The 17,188-nt window shown below is 39.3% G+C and overlaps 1 protein-coding gene across 5 annotated transcripts in view; it reads right to left on the reverse strand.

Annotated features, from left to right (window-relative positions):
• Nucleotides 1-17,188, reverse strand: part of Bicd1 (BICD cargo adaptor 1) — a 131,929-nt gene that overhangs the window by 55,849 nt on the left and 58,892 nt on the right. For all 5 annotated transcript variants that reach the window (XM_021165151.3, XM_021165150.3, XM_029478583.2 and 2 more), the window contains exons 2-3: nt 16,174-16,386; nt 6,132-6,284 (exon numbers count right to left, since the gene is read on the reverse strand). In XM_021165151.3, coding sequence (XP_021020810.1) covers nt 6,132-6,284; nt 16,174-16,386 — 366 coding nt within the window. The remainder of the gene's footprint in view (nt 1-6,131; nt 6,285-16,173; nt 16,387-17,188) is intronic.

The raw sequence follows: 17,188 nt of genomic DNA on the forward strand, positions 1-17,188 counted from the left end.
GTAGTTAAATAGTTAAATTGCTGCCTCTGCCTGCCAGTGTTTGTTTGCCACTCCCACATTTCCGCCGCCGGCGGAGACGACTCGGCGCTTGGCTCTTCCCTGTCCATTCGCCGTTACTGAGAAAATCCTGGTTAGTTTCTTTCCCTCCACTGACTAGTATGCTCGAGTTCAGCGGGTTGCTGCGTCTGATCTGAGGACGCCACAAGGTTCCCTGGTTGCTTCTCATTTCCCTGTCCCCTGTATCCTGTCTCTTGTTAACTGTTAACAGAAAAAATTGTGTTCATTTTGAAATATCAGTGGTCTGATGTGAAAACTGCACTCCCTTCTCTGCCCCATGTGTTTTCTCTTCTCAGGCACTGCCCTGAGTTGCTGGCAGTGAATCTGTTTTAAGCTCCGGTGAGGGAGACATACAAGGTAAGGAGCACCTGACTGCCAGGCTCTGTTGAGGGTCTTGTCTCTGTGGGACTAGTGCCCCGACAATCTGACCTAACAGTAAAAAGAGGTAAACTATGAAAAAAGTTAAGTGACAGAATATAGATGTAATAATTAGATCCATTACAGTTAAGAAACAGGAGCAAAGAGAGATAAATGACAAAGACTAGAACCTAGCAAAGTGACACTTGCTAATAATACTAGCACTTAGAGATGATCTGTAAGAAATAGGGAGCCAGAAAATTTTCAAAAAAGATAAGAGAAATGAATTGCTGGTCACAAAAGTCAGGGAGACTAGAAAACTTAGTACCTGGCAACAAAAAAAGAAAGCTTTTGGCTAAAGATCAGAGTGTTTGCTGTTGAAAAAGAAGAACACTGGGTGAGAGACTGTCCTAACAAAAAGAAGAGGAGCCCCCCCCCCTCCTCAAGACAAAACCCTTCACCTGTTCGTGGCTAAAAATAAAGAAATAACAGAAGGGGTGCTAACACAGAAGCTGAGTCCTTAAAAGAGACTGTGTTTTCATATTCCTCCACTAACCAATGCAAAGCAAGTTTAAAAGGTTCCTGGACACTACAGGTCCTTGCAAACTGTGGATCCCAGGTTTTGCTGCATTAAAAAGATAAACAGCCCTTCGTATAAGAAATAAAGAACAACCTTGGATGGCCTTAGATGCTATTGAGACTGCCCTAATGTTGTCCCCAACTTTGGGACTCCTAAATGTGACTGAGAACAAAAGTATTGCTAAAGAGGTTCTTACTCAGAAATTGGGACCCTAAAAGACCAGTGGCACTTGAAAAATTAGACCTGGTGACTGAGGGATGGCCTGCTTGTCTGCACATAGTGGCTTCTGGTCAGAGACACATGATTCAATTGTTTCCCTGGCTGATGGACACATTATTAGAGCTTTTTGTTGACAGAATAAGACCTACTCATCACTCTGACATTCTGGCAGAAGGAACTTTGGCTCAGAAGGTTGAACTCCTGGCGCTAACCCAAGCCCTGCGGTTGGCTGAAGGCAGAGACATCAAAGACAAAGAAAAAATTCTGGCCCTCCTAGAAGCTCCTGAATGAGCCGGGTGAGTTGGGGTACCGGGTATCGGCTAAGAAAGCTCAGCTATGTCGTACCAAGGTGCCGACGACGGAAAGCGGTGGCTCACCGAAGCCAAGGAAAAGGCTGTGATGCTGATCCCAACCCCCACCACCCCGCGCCACGTGAGTTTCTGGGAACGGTGGGCTTTTGCAGATTCTGGACTAAAGAAAAAGTCCCATTCACCTGGACTGAGGAACACCAAAAAGCCTTTGACAGCATAAAGGCAGCCTTGCTTGCAGCCCCCGCTCTGGCTTTGCCAGATCTGACTAAGCCTTTTACCCTACACGGATGGCAGTAGCCTCATGGTTAAAGGTAAGCGGAAGGCGGGGACAGCAGTGCAGCAGTGGACAAAAAGCAGGTGATCTAGGCCAGCAGCTTCCCTAAAGAGACTTCAGCCCAAAAAGCTGAACTTGTGGTTTTAATACAAGCTTTATAAATGACACTGACAGCGGGTATGCTTTTGCCACTGTATGGAACAATATGCAGACAAAAGAAAGCTGTTGACATCTGCAGAAAAAGACGTTCTCAATATGGATAAATGATACTGCTCACATAGTCATCAAGAAGACTATTAAAGAAAATTTTTTTTCCAAGGTTCAGAGTGCCAAAAGCAATAGTTGCCCAGGTAAGTCAGGGTGTGGCCAAGCATTTAGAGGTCAAATAAAAATTACATTGTGTGTATAGACCTCAGAGCTCAGGATAGATAAAAATTAGTTTAAAACTCTAAGACGGACCTTGACAAAATTAATCGTGGAGACTGGCATGGACTTGGTGTTCCTTCCCTATGTCCTATCTCTTGATTCAGTTTTACTCTGTTTAAGATCCTTTATGAAACTCCTATGCCCATCATAGTCTCAAATGATGTGTTTAAACCTATGTTGTTAATAATGCTCTGTATGCTAAGTTAAAAGGGCTTGCAGGTGGTACAGAAAAAAAGTCTGGTCACAACTGGTTACAGTGAACGAGCTGGATATCCCAAGGACATCTCACCAGTTCCAGCCAGAGATCTGATCTACGTGCACCTGCGTCATGCCCAGACCCTAACTAAATTAGTTATTGAGACTGGCGGTAAAGACTGGGTGACCCTCCTTCCCTTTGTGCTTCTCAGAGTCCGAAACACACCTGGACGTTTTACTTCTTTGACTGAGTCTAGCAGGATATTGGATCCCTGTGTTGACTCTTTCTCACCCTCTGCTCTGTTTACCCATTTAAAGGCCTTGGAGGTTGTCAGAACACAGATCTGGGACCAGATCAAAGAAGCTCATGCACCTGAGACTACAGCAGTTCGGTCCTTGTCAGATGACATCGCACCGGCACTCTTGAGCCTCGGTGGAAAGGACCATATCTGATACTGTTAACAACTCCACGCCTCCCACGTCAAGAAGGCTCCTAGCCAGGGTAGAGGCAACCATGAAGACAACTGGACGGTGGCAACTACTGACAATCCTCTTAAACTTCGTTTGTGTCGTGGGGGCCACCCTAAGCCTAGGGAACGACAACCCTCTTGCCCCGATTCAACAGTCATGGGAAGTGCTTAATGGGGAGGGAAACATTGTATGGGCAATCACTGCAGCACATCCCCCTTGGACTTGGTGGCCTGATCTCACACCTGACATTTGTAAGTTAGTAGCAGGATCTCCCAATTGGGACCTCCCTGACCATACTGATCTTAGTAACCCACCCCCTGAACAGCGGTGTGTTTCAGGTGGAATAGGGAACATGTATGGGTGTTCAGGGCAGTTCTACCGGGCTAATCTTAGAGCTGCACAGTTTTATGTTTGCCCTGGTCAGGGTCAAAACAAAGAGCTTCAACAAAAATGTGGGGGGGCATCAGATTACTTCTGTGGCAAATGGACATGTGAAACGACAGGGGATGCCTACTGGAAGCCTTCCTCTGACTGGGATCTAATCACGGTAAAACGAGGTAGTGGTTATGATAAGCCATATCAAGGAGAAAGAGATCCCCATAAATATCCAAACTATGGCGACCTCCATCCAAATGAGGCCGCCATAGGAGCTTATGGGTGTGCTACTGAAAACAGCCCCCCAGGACCATGCAAAGGTAAATACTGCAACCCCCTACTTATAAAATTCACTGAAAAAGGAAAACAAAATCGTTTAAGTTGGCTTAAAGGAAATAAGTGGGGTTGGCGTGTATCCAGTCCACCGAGAGACCCTGGGTTCATTTTTACAATCAGGCTGACTGTGACAGAACAGGGTCCCCCAATAGTACCAGCTCCCCCACAAGTCCCGGCTGTACCAGCTCCACCAACTCCACAGCCCAGAACAGTGAGACCTTCCCTATCGACCTTAGTTTCCCCACCGCCCCTAGATACAAAAAGCCGTCTGGTCAGTCTAGTTCAAGGAGCTTTTTTGGTGTTGAATAGGACTAATCCTAATATGACTCAATCATGTTGGTTATGCTATGACTCTAGGCCCCCTTATTATGAAGGAATTGCTCAGATCAGGACTTATAATACTACTTCAGATCATTCTCAATGCCTTTGGGGAGAAAACAGAAAGCTGACTCTGGAAGCAGTTTCAGGAAGTAGACTCTGTTTAGGCCAGGCACCTCAGGATAAACGGCACCTTTGTAATCAGACCTAGAACATCCAGCCTAGCAAAAGTGGTCAGTATCTGGTGCCTCCCATAGACACAGTATGGGCTTGCAATACCGGTCTCACTCCTTGTGTATCTATATCTGTTTTTAATAGTTCCAAAGACTTCTGCATTTTAGTTCAGCTTATTCCTAGACTCCTGTATCATGATGATAGCTCCTTTTTAGATAAGTTTGATCATCGGGTCCGTTGGAGAAGAGAGCCCATTACCTTAACCCTGGCAGTACTTTTGGGATTGGGAGTAGCAGCAGGAGTAAGTACAGGGACCGCTGCCTTAATTCAGACCCCCCAATACTATGAAGAATTACGTACAGCTATGGACATTGATATTAGAACTATAGAACAGTCTATAACTAAATTAGAAGAATCTTTAACTTCCCTGTCTGAAGTAGTGCTGCAAAATAGGAGGGGATTAGACTTATTGTTCCTTAAAGAAGGAGGACTTTGTGCTGCCCTAAAAGAAGAATGTTGTTTTTATGTTGATCATTCAGGAGTAATCAAAGACTCTATGGCCAGACTTAGAGAACGCCTAGATATGCGTAAGAGAGAGAGAGAAAGCCAACAAGGATGGTTCGAAAGCTGGTTTAATAAGTCCCCTTGGCTTACCACTCTCCTCTCCACCATAGCAGGACCCTTAATTATACTTATGCTTTTGCTTATTTTTGGCCCCTGCATTCTTAATAAGTTAGTGGCTTTTATCAGAAAAAGAATAAATGCAGTGCAGGTTATGATATTAAGGCAACAATATCGGGTCCTTCAGGAAGCCGGTACCCAGCTCTAAGATTAGAGCTTGTCCCTAAAAGAAGGGGGGAATGAAAGAGTTAATGACTGGACACCTGAACTCTCCATGAACTCTTCAGCTCAGAGTTCTCTTACCCCTCCCATCCAGAGATAGTTCCCGGAGCACTCCTGAACTTTTTACCCCAAGGTACCCCCCTCCCAATTGGAAACTGCTCCAGGAACATTTTTTAGATAAGGGGTCTCCTGAAAAAAACCTAGTCCTACCCCTCCTAACTGAAGATTATGCCAAGAACATTTTTGAGATAGGGGCCTCCTGGTACTGTCCCAGAATGTTCCAATAGATCGAGTACATTGCCAAAATATAGGACACGACCCCTTGGTTATGTAAAGCCCCTTGGCAGAACACCTTGGTGACGTAAAACTTGTACTTTTTACCTGGCTATTTCCTATAAAAGCTTGTGAAAAGTTTGGGCTAATTGCCGAATCTCCTCTGCGAGTTTCGACCCCAGATATCTGGTATATGTGCTTTTTATGTTCTTTCTTGTCATTGCTGTAGTATTAAATCTTACTCTCTATACATCTTAAGTTCGGTCTCAGTGTCTTCTTGGGTGCGCGGCTGACCCGAGGCTTGAGTAAGTGCCTCCCTTTGGGAGTTTTGGAGTCTTTCAGAAGAGAGTGGAGGGGTACAGAGAAGGAAAAGGAAAGGAAGGAGAAGAGGAGGAAGACAAGTATTTATAGGAAGATCTTGAGGATGCCATGTAAAACAAGTGAGTATACCCAGCAACAATGAGAAGTTGCTAAGTTAAATTTATTATCATGAATTTGACTTACTACTAAAACAAATTAGCATGGAGCTAAAATAAATGAGCATTCTTCTTACTTATAAAACAAATTAGCATGGAGCTAAAATAAATGAGCATTCTTCTTACTTATAAACAGTATTATAAAGTATATTACTTATATGGCTTTTTTTTTCTTATACAATTTAGCTGACAAAGGAAAATTGAGAAATTCCAGTATACAAATTAAAGGAGTATAAGAAAAAAGCCTGGCAGGCTCTTTCTTAAGAAATAATGAATAGAGCTGAAGAGATGACTCAGCAGTTAAGGGGACTTCTGTGTGTGCTCATACACAGACCACAAATAGTAAAGACAAATCTTTTGAAAAAAAGAAAGGTAAGAGTGAACCTCATTTACTTGAACATGTGAATCCATCTGTGGTATAATTTTTTAAAAATCTTAAGTCTCACCTGGTTCTGCTTCAATGTGGACACTAGTTTCTGCAATGTGATATTTTCTTCTTCCAATTCCGTATAGTCCTGAAGGAGTCGGGCCTCCCGGAATTTATATTCTCGGATTTCATCTTTCATTCGTATTCTCTGTAGCTCCACCATCTCGTTGTTCTGAAACAATACAAAAATCAGAATAAAGCTTCCCTATTCTAGGTTTCGGTAAATGTACACAAAAACCTGGCAGTTAAATAATAGAATGATTTCCTACATTTAAATTGGTACTGCCTTTTAATATGACAATTTAATGATATCTATTAAAACTTTTAAATCACAAATACCTGACCCAGCAATCTGACATTTAAAAATTATTCTTAAACATATTTTCAAAGAAATATATAGAAAGCTAAGCAAATTCATGTTCATTCACACAAAGAATGGGAAATAGGCTATAGTTTTTGCTATTTGGAGAATGCTGAAATAAATTATTTTCTTTAAATTGCAAAATTATTTAAAAATCAGAAGAAACTTTAATGTATTAAAAGAGAAGTATAGCTACAGTATATCATTACATGTGAAAGTAAGCTGTACACTAGTATGCACAGTAGGATCTCATGTGTGGAGACATGGCTCAGTGGTTAAGAGCATTTGCTGCTCTTCCAGAGGACATGGATTGGATTTCTAGAACTCACAAGACAGCTCGCAACCATCCGTAACTCCAATTCAGCATATTCCATGCTGTCTTCAGTCTCCACAGGCAACAGGCATGCAACTCAGATATCCATACTCATAAAATAAAAACAAATAAATATTTGTAAAGTAAAAATTTATATTTAAAAATAAATTAATAAGGGGGAAGGTCTGGGTATTATGGTACACATCTGGATTTCCAGGACATAGAGGGCAGAAGGAGGAGGATCAAGGACTCATGCACAGGTTGGGCTATATAGCACCCTATTTAAAAAAACAAAACAGTAAAAATGAATAAAATTAAAGAAGTGCATACATGTGTACATGCACATAAAAACACTTCACTTTCGTGTTATTTAAATATATTTGTGAAAATTCTCCCCAAACTGTCAATAGTGATTATTTAGCAGGGGTAGGGCTAGGCAGATCATAGCAATTAGAAGAGGGCCAATTAATTTTATAACCTATGGAAGCCCTACGTAAAATTCTCCATTGTTTAAAAACTCTTTATTGTTGACCTCCACTCCACATATCTTCATTCTTTATTCAGTTTCCACCTCTGTAGAAACATGCACTAATGATTCACCCATGCTAATTTATGATTGATTGGGCATCGCTCTTAAGAATGAGTGCAGTTGGGGCTGGAGAGATGGCTCAGCGGTTAAGAGCACTGACTGCTCTTCCGAAAGTCCGAGTTCAATTCCCGACAACCACATGGTGGTTCACAACCATCCGTAACAAGATCTGGCGCCCTCTTCTGGAGTGTCTGAAGACAGCTACAGTGTACTTACATATAATAAATAAATCTTAAAAAAAAAAAAAAAGAAAAGAATGAGTGCAGTTAATGAGAGAGGGAGAAACACAGCTTCGTGTCCCATAGCTTGAAAGATAAATAGACATCCTCAAATAAAAAGAGGTTCAAGTTGGATCGCTCACCTAGCGATCATTCACTGCATGAATGCTGGCAAGCGACCCTGAGTCCAGAAAGCATTGGGTTTATATACAGCATAGTTAGGAGGAATAGTGTGAATATTCACAGAAAAGGAGAGTAGAGGGTGGAATAGTATTGTTCAAGGACTAATTTTATGGTCAGTCATAACTGTCTGTGACCTGACCTCTGTTTACTTTTTACTTTTTCCAAGGTCTCCCTTGTTATTTCTCTAAGGTCTCCAGGACAGGCACCTGGAGAGTAACCAGGAGGAGTGTTGGGTTTTGGAGACACTAAGGCGGGGAGAAGTGTGGTCTCCTCAGAATGTCCTCATTAAGGGGGAGTTTTATGGGTAGTGGGGGAGGGGAAGGGGCTACTGCAGGAGGACACAGCACAGAAACCAGCTCTCTGCATATCCTGCTTGCAGCTGGGGGGTGGGGAGGGAGGATGGGAGCCTCTAGCGGGGGACGCAGAGGCAAACTGTACAACACTAAAGTCTCTCTAGTATCAGTAATTCGGGGGTTACAACAAGCTGTGTTTTTCGTGTCAATGATGTTAATAACCCTCTTGCCTAAAGGACAGTTCGACTTATAGCCCCCCCTTCCCTTCCTCCCTCTCACCGCTTGTCTTTCTCCCTCACCCTTTCCTTTCCTCTTTTTCCCTCTCTCTCCTTAAAAACAGGGTGGATGACATAAACCACAGTTAGCCAACCATGATTTAAATGTGACATAGAATTAAAAAGCAAAAAACTAAGTAAAATGTAAAAAGGTTAGACAAGATGATCAGGGCCTGTGTAGGAATCAGTACATGTCATGTTCACACCTTGATTATTTTCAGTTGAAAGCACTAGAGAACCAACAGACTCAGCAAGGTCTTCCTGCCCTTCCTTTTCAACCTAAAGTGTCCAGTAGAGAAAAGTCTTATCCTTCTATATGGGAGAAGAACATTCTTATCATTAGAGACAAAAATCATGCTGAAATGGGTTTATACAAGCAAGCTTCTAAGATAAGTCTAATTTCCCACAATTCACTGGGTTACAAACTTCAGCAAAGGCAGAGGCAGGAAAAGCTCTATGAGTTTGAGGCCAGCCTGGTCTACATAGCAAGTTCCAGGCCAGTAAAGAATACATAGTGTGACCTGTCCCAAAAAACAAAACCAACAAAAAAGGTAAGACTGGAATATTTAGGTATTGTTAGCTTTCTATATTTAAAATACTAAAGAATCTTCATATTTTATTTTCAATATCTGGCTATAAACTAGGGGCTAAAGAGATGACACCGTGGTTAAGAGCACTCTTCCAGAGGATCAAAGTTCAATTCCCAGCACCCACATGGCAGTTCACAGCTGTGTGTAACTCCAGGATCTACACAGCTATACATGTGGGTAAAACATGAATGCACATAAAATAAAAATAAATAAAAATTTAAAAAAATCATTGGTTTCCATATTTTATTTTAGAAAATTCATATGAAAAGCAATTAATTTAATTTGGAGCAGGTGATAAACATAATTCTTTCCTTTAGACAACTGAAACAAATATTTCTTTTTTAATTATTTTTTATTTTTGAGATTATAGTATAATTACATCATGTCCCCCTTCCCTTTCCTTCCTTTATACCCTCCCATATACCTTTCCTTACTCTCCTGCAAACTTACAGGCTCTTTTTCATTAATTTTTATTACACACACACACACACACACACACACACATACACACACACACATACTTAAATATATAAATACCACAAGCTCAGTCTGTACAATGCTACTTTTATGTGTGTTTTCAGGGATGACCATATGGTACAAGATAACCAAGTGGTAGGCTCTTCTCTAGAAAAGGGTATTTCTTCCACTCTCAGCATTCCTTAGTGGTCTGTAGTTCTTTGTGTAGGACTGAAGCTTCAGGGTCTTCCCCCCATCCACTTTATTATGTCTATCGTTGTCTATGTTCAGCTTCTGTTTAGGCATTCATGTTGGTGAGTCTTAACGAATGTAGTTTCTGATATTACTAGAAGACACAGTCTCACAGCAAACTCCCTGATCCTCTAACTCCTATAGTATTTCCTGCCTTCTCTTCTGAAATGATCTCTTAGCCTTAGGTGCAGGAAGTGATTCATAGATGTACCCACTTTCTTAAAGCTATGACTATCAAGATACTAACAATAGCAGTTTGAAACAAAAAACTTGAACCTGTCTTTGAAACTAGTCTATCAAGAACACATGGGCACTGATAACGTAAAAACTAAATCAGACCATTTAGAGATGCATTAAGGATACATGAGCTACCAATTAACTGAAACATAAGAAAAAAAACAGCCGGGCGTGGTGGCGCACGCCTTTAATCCCAGCACTCGGGAGGCAGAGGCAGGCGGATTTCCGAGTTCGAGGCCAGCCTGGTCTACAAAGTGAGTTCCAGGACAGCCAGGGCTACACAGAGAAACCCTGTCTCGAAAAACCAAAAAAAAAAAAAAAAAAAAAAAAAAGAAAAAAAACACTTATAAACTTAATACACATTATGATATAGTAATAATTAAATAGTGTTCCTTGATGTCAAAGTAGATACAAATAACAACAAAACAGAATAGAAATAGGGAGATATCTCTCAAAGACAGAAGTCCAGAATATAAAAACACAACAGAATGATGAAGAACTCAAAAGTGAAAATTAGAATATAACAATGGGCAGTGAATTTCTGTAATTTGAGAAGGGTCAAAAGAAAAAGACAGGGTAAGATACTAATTTAAAATTGCTAAAACATAGTCAATAGGAAATAGTCAGTAAATTTAAAAACAAAATCACCAAAACCTCAATGAGAAAAACAAATCCAACAGGCAAATGATAGGCAGAATGGAAAACTCATACCAAAACATTAGGAAAACTCAATTAGCATTTAGCACACACTAATAGTATAACACTAAAATCCAATAAAGGTGTAAACTTTAAGGCATAAATTATTCCTTAAGTTCATATTTAATTTATGATATTTACTCTACACATGAATAAAAGTGGTATGCTTCTTATTCTTTGGCTCTTTTTCTTTTCTGGATATCTACCGCATGCCAACCTTTGTGCAACAATAATCTCAAAAACTCATTTCAAAATATCATTATTGAGGGCTGGAGAGATGGCTCAGTGGTTAAGAGCACTGACTGCTCTTCTGAAGGTCCTGAGTTCAAATCCCAGCAACCATATGGTAGCTCACAACCATCCATAATGAGATCTGACTCCCTCTTCTGGTGTGTCTGAGGACAGCTACAGTGTACTTAGATATAATAATAAATAAATCTTTGGGCTGGAGCGAGCGGGCTTGGAGCAAGCAGAGGTCCTGCATTCAATTCCCAGCAACCACATGATGACTCACAACCATCTAAACAGTCACAGTGTACTCATATACATAAAATAAATAAATAAATAAATCTTTTAAAAAATCATTATTGAGCCAGGCATGATGGTACATACCTCTAAGCCCAGCATTCAGGGCATAGGATCAGGAAGATCAAGAATTAAAATTATGTAGCCAGTTTAAGGCCAGTCCAGGCTAAAATGAGACTCCATCTCTTTAAAACAAATTCACTGTTTATCTATGAAATAAGTAACCTAAAAAAATTATAATGCTTAGTGCATGTCAGGCATCTTATTTGGACCTTATATGTCCCCTAATAACTCATATCTTGAGGGCTTTGGGAAGTGGTGAAACCTTTAGAAGACTGAAGAAGTTAGTTTACTGGGGCACATCCTTTAGGAGAATACTGGATTCTAATCCCACTTCTCTGTTTTCCTTTGTCTCCCAGACACTATGTTTTGAGCATTTTGTTCTGCTATAAGCTCTCCTATGTGGGGCCACCTTGCCACAGGCCCAGAAGGAAGAGAAACACTGGCCATGGACATAAATCTTTAAAATCATGCTCTAAAATGACCTTTTCTTTCTTAAAAGGTATTTGAGTCAGGTATTTTGTCAGTGACAGAAAGCTGATTAATACGTGGGGTTTGGTGAAATGGGGATAATTTTCTAAAGACTCATGTACTCAGAAGAGCCTGAAACTCCCTATGTAACTGTAGAGGACCTTTGATGTCTTATCTCCTGCTTCCACCTCTTAAATTCTGCAATCATTATACCTGGATAGCTTTCTTTTTATAGATATTTTTCCCTTTTCTTTTTTTAAAGATAGGATTTCACAATGTACCCAAGCTAGCTTCAAACTTGTTAGTGATGCCTCAACATTCCAAGTTGCTAGGAGTCCAATCATGAACCACAGGCTGCCAGGAATGGAAAACTTTTTTCTCTTACTAATAGAAACATAAAGTTGTTTGATCGTTTATAAAAGTGATTTAACTTTCTACAGGTCTTCTTTTAAAAGTTTTTGATCTGATATAGCAACTCTACTTTAGAGTGATATATTGAAGAAAATCTTAAATATATCTAATAAACGCACACAAACAGCATTCAGATAACATAACAACTAAAGTTAGCTTTGCAATAGTTACTGTTCCAAGTGCTTCCCACTGAGTAATACACTTACTAATACAACAGTCTCATACAGCAGGTGCTGCCACTAGTCTCATTTGTTAGACAACAATACTGAGGTTCAAGATAAACCACCTGCCTGAGGTTACTCAGCTAATATGTGATGATTAAATGCTAATATGGAGGTGAACCTACTTATAAAGTTTGCACTAAACTTCTAATTTCAATTATTTGAAAAGTTTTAAGTAAGAAACATAAACAAGTTTTAGTAAATACATTATTCTTACTTAATATGAAATGGTATGTTTATAGCTTTAACAAATTTCCTGATATTGTAGCTTAAGATAAATTATGGGCAGCCAAGACCAAGAATAGGTCAAATAAAATGGTTTTAGCTTGCAACTTGGTAGAATATATTAAAGAAAATTCAAGTCTAACAGTAGTTAAATCAGCACATCAACAATCTACTTTGATTTCAAAAAATACTTGTTGAATTCAATTTCTATAATGATTATGGACCCTTTTTATGCTATAACAGAATGCCCAAGATTAGGTACTTTATAAAGAAAGGAAATTTATTCTGCCAGGAGCCATCAAGGAGAAGTTAAAAACTAGCAAGTGATCATCCTGACATGGTTCCACCATGGACTGTAAAGTTAATGATGGATTTGATTCTCTAGGCAAGGCCGAAAAGAACTTCATTTTAGGAAAGATTCCTGCTATTAGTATGCTTTTCCTGTTATTAATAAATAGATACAATAATCACTAGGTATTAGCCCACCCCTTTGAGCAGATTTCTGCAGAACAACAAAGATGTCTTGTAGTGATGCTATATAGACAAATAGATGAATTCTTAATTATTAATGATGACTCTATAAGATCTCCTAAAATTATTAATATTATTATTAATATTAGTGATTATTAAGATCTTTTATAATAGGACTCCTGTATTTCCTTTTAGGTCAACTCTAATCAAGGTATTTTGTAATTCTCTCATTAAGGTAACCAATAGCAACATGTTGCTAAATCCAATGGTCAATTCAGATTCTTCTTTGTCCCTTTAATATCACTGTACTGTTGATCACTCTCTTCCTAAAAATTACCTTTTTCATTTGCTGTCAAGGAACCATTCTCCCTTTATTTTCCTTCTACCCCACTATTATTTTAGTTTATTCCACTACTTCCCCTTCTCTTATCCAATCTTTCCATGCTGACGTAGCCCAAAGCTCAGTGCTTGGACTTCATTTTTCTATCTAGACTTACTTTTTATATGTTAGGCTTCATTACAATGAAAAATTATTTTACTCTATGCTACAGTTTGAATATGGTTTGTTTCTCAAGGGCATGTGTTGGGAGCTTGGTCCTCCATGTGACAGTCTAGGGAAGTAGAACATTTAAGAGGTAGGCATAGCATGAGATTCTTAGGTTAGCTGGAGGTGTACCCTTAGAAGGTATTATGGAATCAAAATGTCTCTGGCTTCCTCTTTGATGATGTGATCCCTCTCTCGTACAGACATTCCTACCATCACCACAGGGTCCTCACTAGAGCTGAGTGGATATCCCTGAATCTCCAGAACTATAAACTAAATCATTCTCTTTTCTTTGCAAAATAGCTTATCTCAGGTACCTTATTATAGTAATAAAAAGCACAGCATTACACACTGGCAAATGATAGTTTTATTTCATGTTTATTATATGCATGTGTGTTTTAGTTTTATTTCATGTTTATTATATGCATGTGTATTTTGCCTGCATGCATATATGTGCATCACTTACATGCCTGGTGCCCAGAGAGGCCAGAAGAGGGCACTAGAATTAGAGTTACAGATGCTTGCCAGACATCATGTGGATGTTGGGAATCAAAGCCAGGGCAATCAGTTAAAGAAACTGTAATATGTTAATATAGTAGAATAATATCCAGCTATAAAAAGGAACAAATTTGAGGTTGAAATATCCAACAAAGATGAATCTCAAATGCATTACGACAGGAAAAAAGGATTCAGTCTCAAAAACTACATGCTAAACGATTTCACTTTTGTGCACTTCTTGAAAAAGAAAATAAAAGCTCTAGTAGAAGAGCACATATTATTTGTTTTAAAGGCATCTTCCTAGGTTACTATAGGTATTAAAGATAATGAATAAACAAATTAAAAATTGAAACTGAAAAATTAAAACTGAGTTGAACATTTAAGGAGAAAACCAATATATAGACCCAATGGTTTGCATTTTTAAGGATTTCCAACAATGGTAAAGGTTGGTAGTAGTCAGTAGTGACTAAGGACGACTTCCTCCTCCTCCTCCTCCTCCTCCTCCTCCTCTTTCTCTTTCTCCTCCTTCCTCCTCTTTTTCTACCCCTTCTTCCTCTTTTTTAACACATTGTAAACACATGTATTGACTGATATTGGCCATAGATCATATTGTCAGTAGAGAGAAAACTCACCAAGATGCTAAGCCTTCATTTTCCGAAGGTGGAGAGGGGTGCAGTCACTCAGGGAAGACTGACACCTGGTTAGCTCACTCCAGTTACTTTATTCAAACATCATAAAGTTAACGGGGACTTGGAAATGTTCCAACTGCCAAAGTGATCTTGCCCTTGCTGCTCATAAGAGCAGACAACCCACACAAATCTCAGTCCCTTTTGACTATGGCTAGTCATAATCAAAAATAAAAATTTCAAGTTTGCCAGGAGTGTCTTAGGACTAGGATTAGTGCAGCTGTAAGCTCTCATTTAGCACCAAGTGCAGACCTCTATAAAGATAACATTTCTTCAAGGTTCAAACAGTCTCATAACAATTTCTTAGCCTCTATTGATTAACCCAAACATAGCAAAGGCTTTACTATACATTTCATTTAAAGCCAGACACAAAAGCTTTATTACACATTTCACTACACAGATGATGCAAGTCAAACTAAAGAAGAATGTCCAGGGTCTGGCCTCAGACCACACTCTAAGAAGGAAATGTAAGACAGTTTTGTTAAAATAAAATTGTTAGTGGTAGGCTAAACCAGTCCAGACAAATAGAAAACTCAAGAAATTATTCTTTATATATTGAAAAACTAGAAACACAGTTAGCAAAACAAAGGGAATCAATTCTTCATTTAACCAAAAAATAACAAGTAGACTGGCCAAACACTAGTATGGGAACCTTGGAGGGAAGCAGGAGATATAAAAATAAGAACTATACTTTTCCCAATATAGTATTTTTACTGACTGGAAATTTCACATAATTCATCCAATCACACTCTCTTTCCCAGGACCATCCTCTCCCTTTGTGATCCTCCTCCCGCCCCCCCCCCCCAAAAAAAAGAAGAAAAGAAAGCAAGTTCATTTGTGTTGCCCTTGTTCACTGGAGCATGATCACACTCCCAGTGGCCAGTTGCTTAAAGAAAACTGAGGTCTTCTGTGTCCCTCCCACCTTACCTCACCCCTGTCAAAAGCCATCAATTGTGAGGAGCAACACTTCATCCTTCTCACAGTTTTTAAGAGTTCTTTTTAATGGCTTCCTGACAAGACTGCAAGACTGTTCTCTCTCTCTCTCTCTCTCTCTCTCTGGTTGTGGTGATGGAATATCATCTTCATGCTGAATAGAAAGAAGCTTACTTAATACTATAACCTATGTGGGGGTTGGAGAGATGGCTCAGTGGTTAAGAGCACTGACTGTTCTTCCAGAGGTCCTGAGTTCAATTCCCAGCAACCACATGGTGGCTTACAACCATCTGTAATAGAATCCTATGCCCTCTTCTGATGTGTCTGAAGACAGCAACAGTGTACTCATATAAATAAAATAAATTAATTTAAAAAATACTATAACCCATATGTTAAAGAGTTGGTCTATAGTTTGGCACTATTGGTTAGTTTGATTGTTAACCTAACTGGATTAAAAACATCTAGTGTTGGTGAAACACATGTTTCTGTAAGGGGATTTCTAAAGACAATTAGATCTTGAAAGACAAATCTTAAAGGGAACTGTCTTGTTTACCTCTTTCAGTTCCTGTACGACGGCCGAGAGCCTCTCATTTTCTGCCTGGACATTTGTAACCACAGCCCGGCTCTGCTTCAACTCATTCTGCATCTCCAAGATCTTGTTTAGATAGTAAGCTTCTTTAGATGCAGACTCCTGAAGAAGTGTTTCCTCCCGAGTCTCTCCATCCTCAGCTACTTTACGGTGGATAGAGAAGGACTGCCCAAATGCCTGCAAATTTGGAAAGAGAGAGTGCACAATAAGAGACACCTCAAGATTATTGAACAAACTGAGGCAAATTTGGTTTTTCATATAAGAAAAGCTATTCTGAAATACTGCTAGATTAAAAAAATAATAAATGAATATACAAACGCAAATGTGTAACAGTCTATCATAGCTAATGCTTCTAATAACGCATACCCAGTCTGGGAGGATTGAAACCTGGCTCTCACTTAGACTAAGTACATGTTAAAAGTTATACCTCTAACCTCTTCAAATGCAATTGTAAGGTAAACAAAAAAATGTAAATATCAGCCGGGCGTGGTGGCACATGCCTTTAATTCCAGCACTTGGGAGGCAGAGGCAGGCGGATTTCTGAGTTCGAGGCCAGCCTGGTCTACAGAGTGAGTTCCAGGACAGCCAGGGCTACACAGAAAAACCTTGTCTCAAAAAACCAAAAAGAAAAAAAGAAAAAAAAAAGTATATATCTTGCAAAAATGAGTCAAAGAAAACTTAGAAACATTCTTAGGTTCTTTATGCTACATTGTTTAGACACATCCTGTAGCTCATCAAATTTTATGTTATTGTTTTCTTTCTAGAAAACACCCACAAATAATTTTCCAAGAAAGAAAATAATAATTGCATCAATTTGTTAGTACATTGGCAATAATGCTAGACCAATAATGGGTGATAGACTGAAAAGAAAAAAAAAAAACTCACAGGGACTCAGTATCCCCTGTTTTTTGGAGGTTTCTTTTATTTTTTTAAATTGGATATTTTCTTTATTTACATTTCAAATGTTATCCCCTTTCCG

This window comes from Mus caroli, unplaced genomic scaffold (genome assembly GCF_978045245.1).
Source record: "Mus caroli unplaced genomic scaffold, Mus_caroli_1 scaffold_7, whole genome shotgun sequence".
Lineage (NCBI taxonomy): Eukaryota > Metazoa > Chordata > Mammalia > Rodentia > Muridae > Mus > Mus caroli.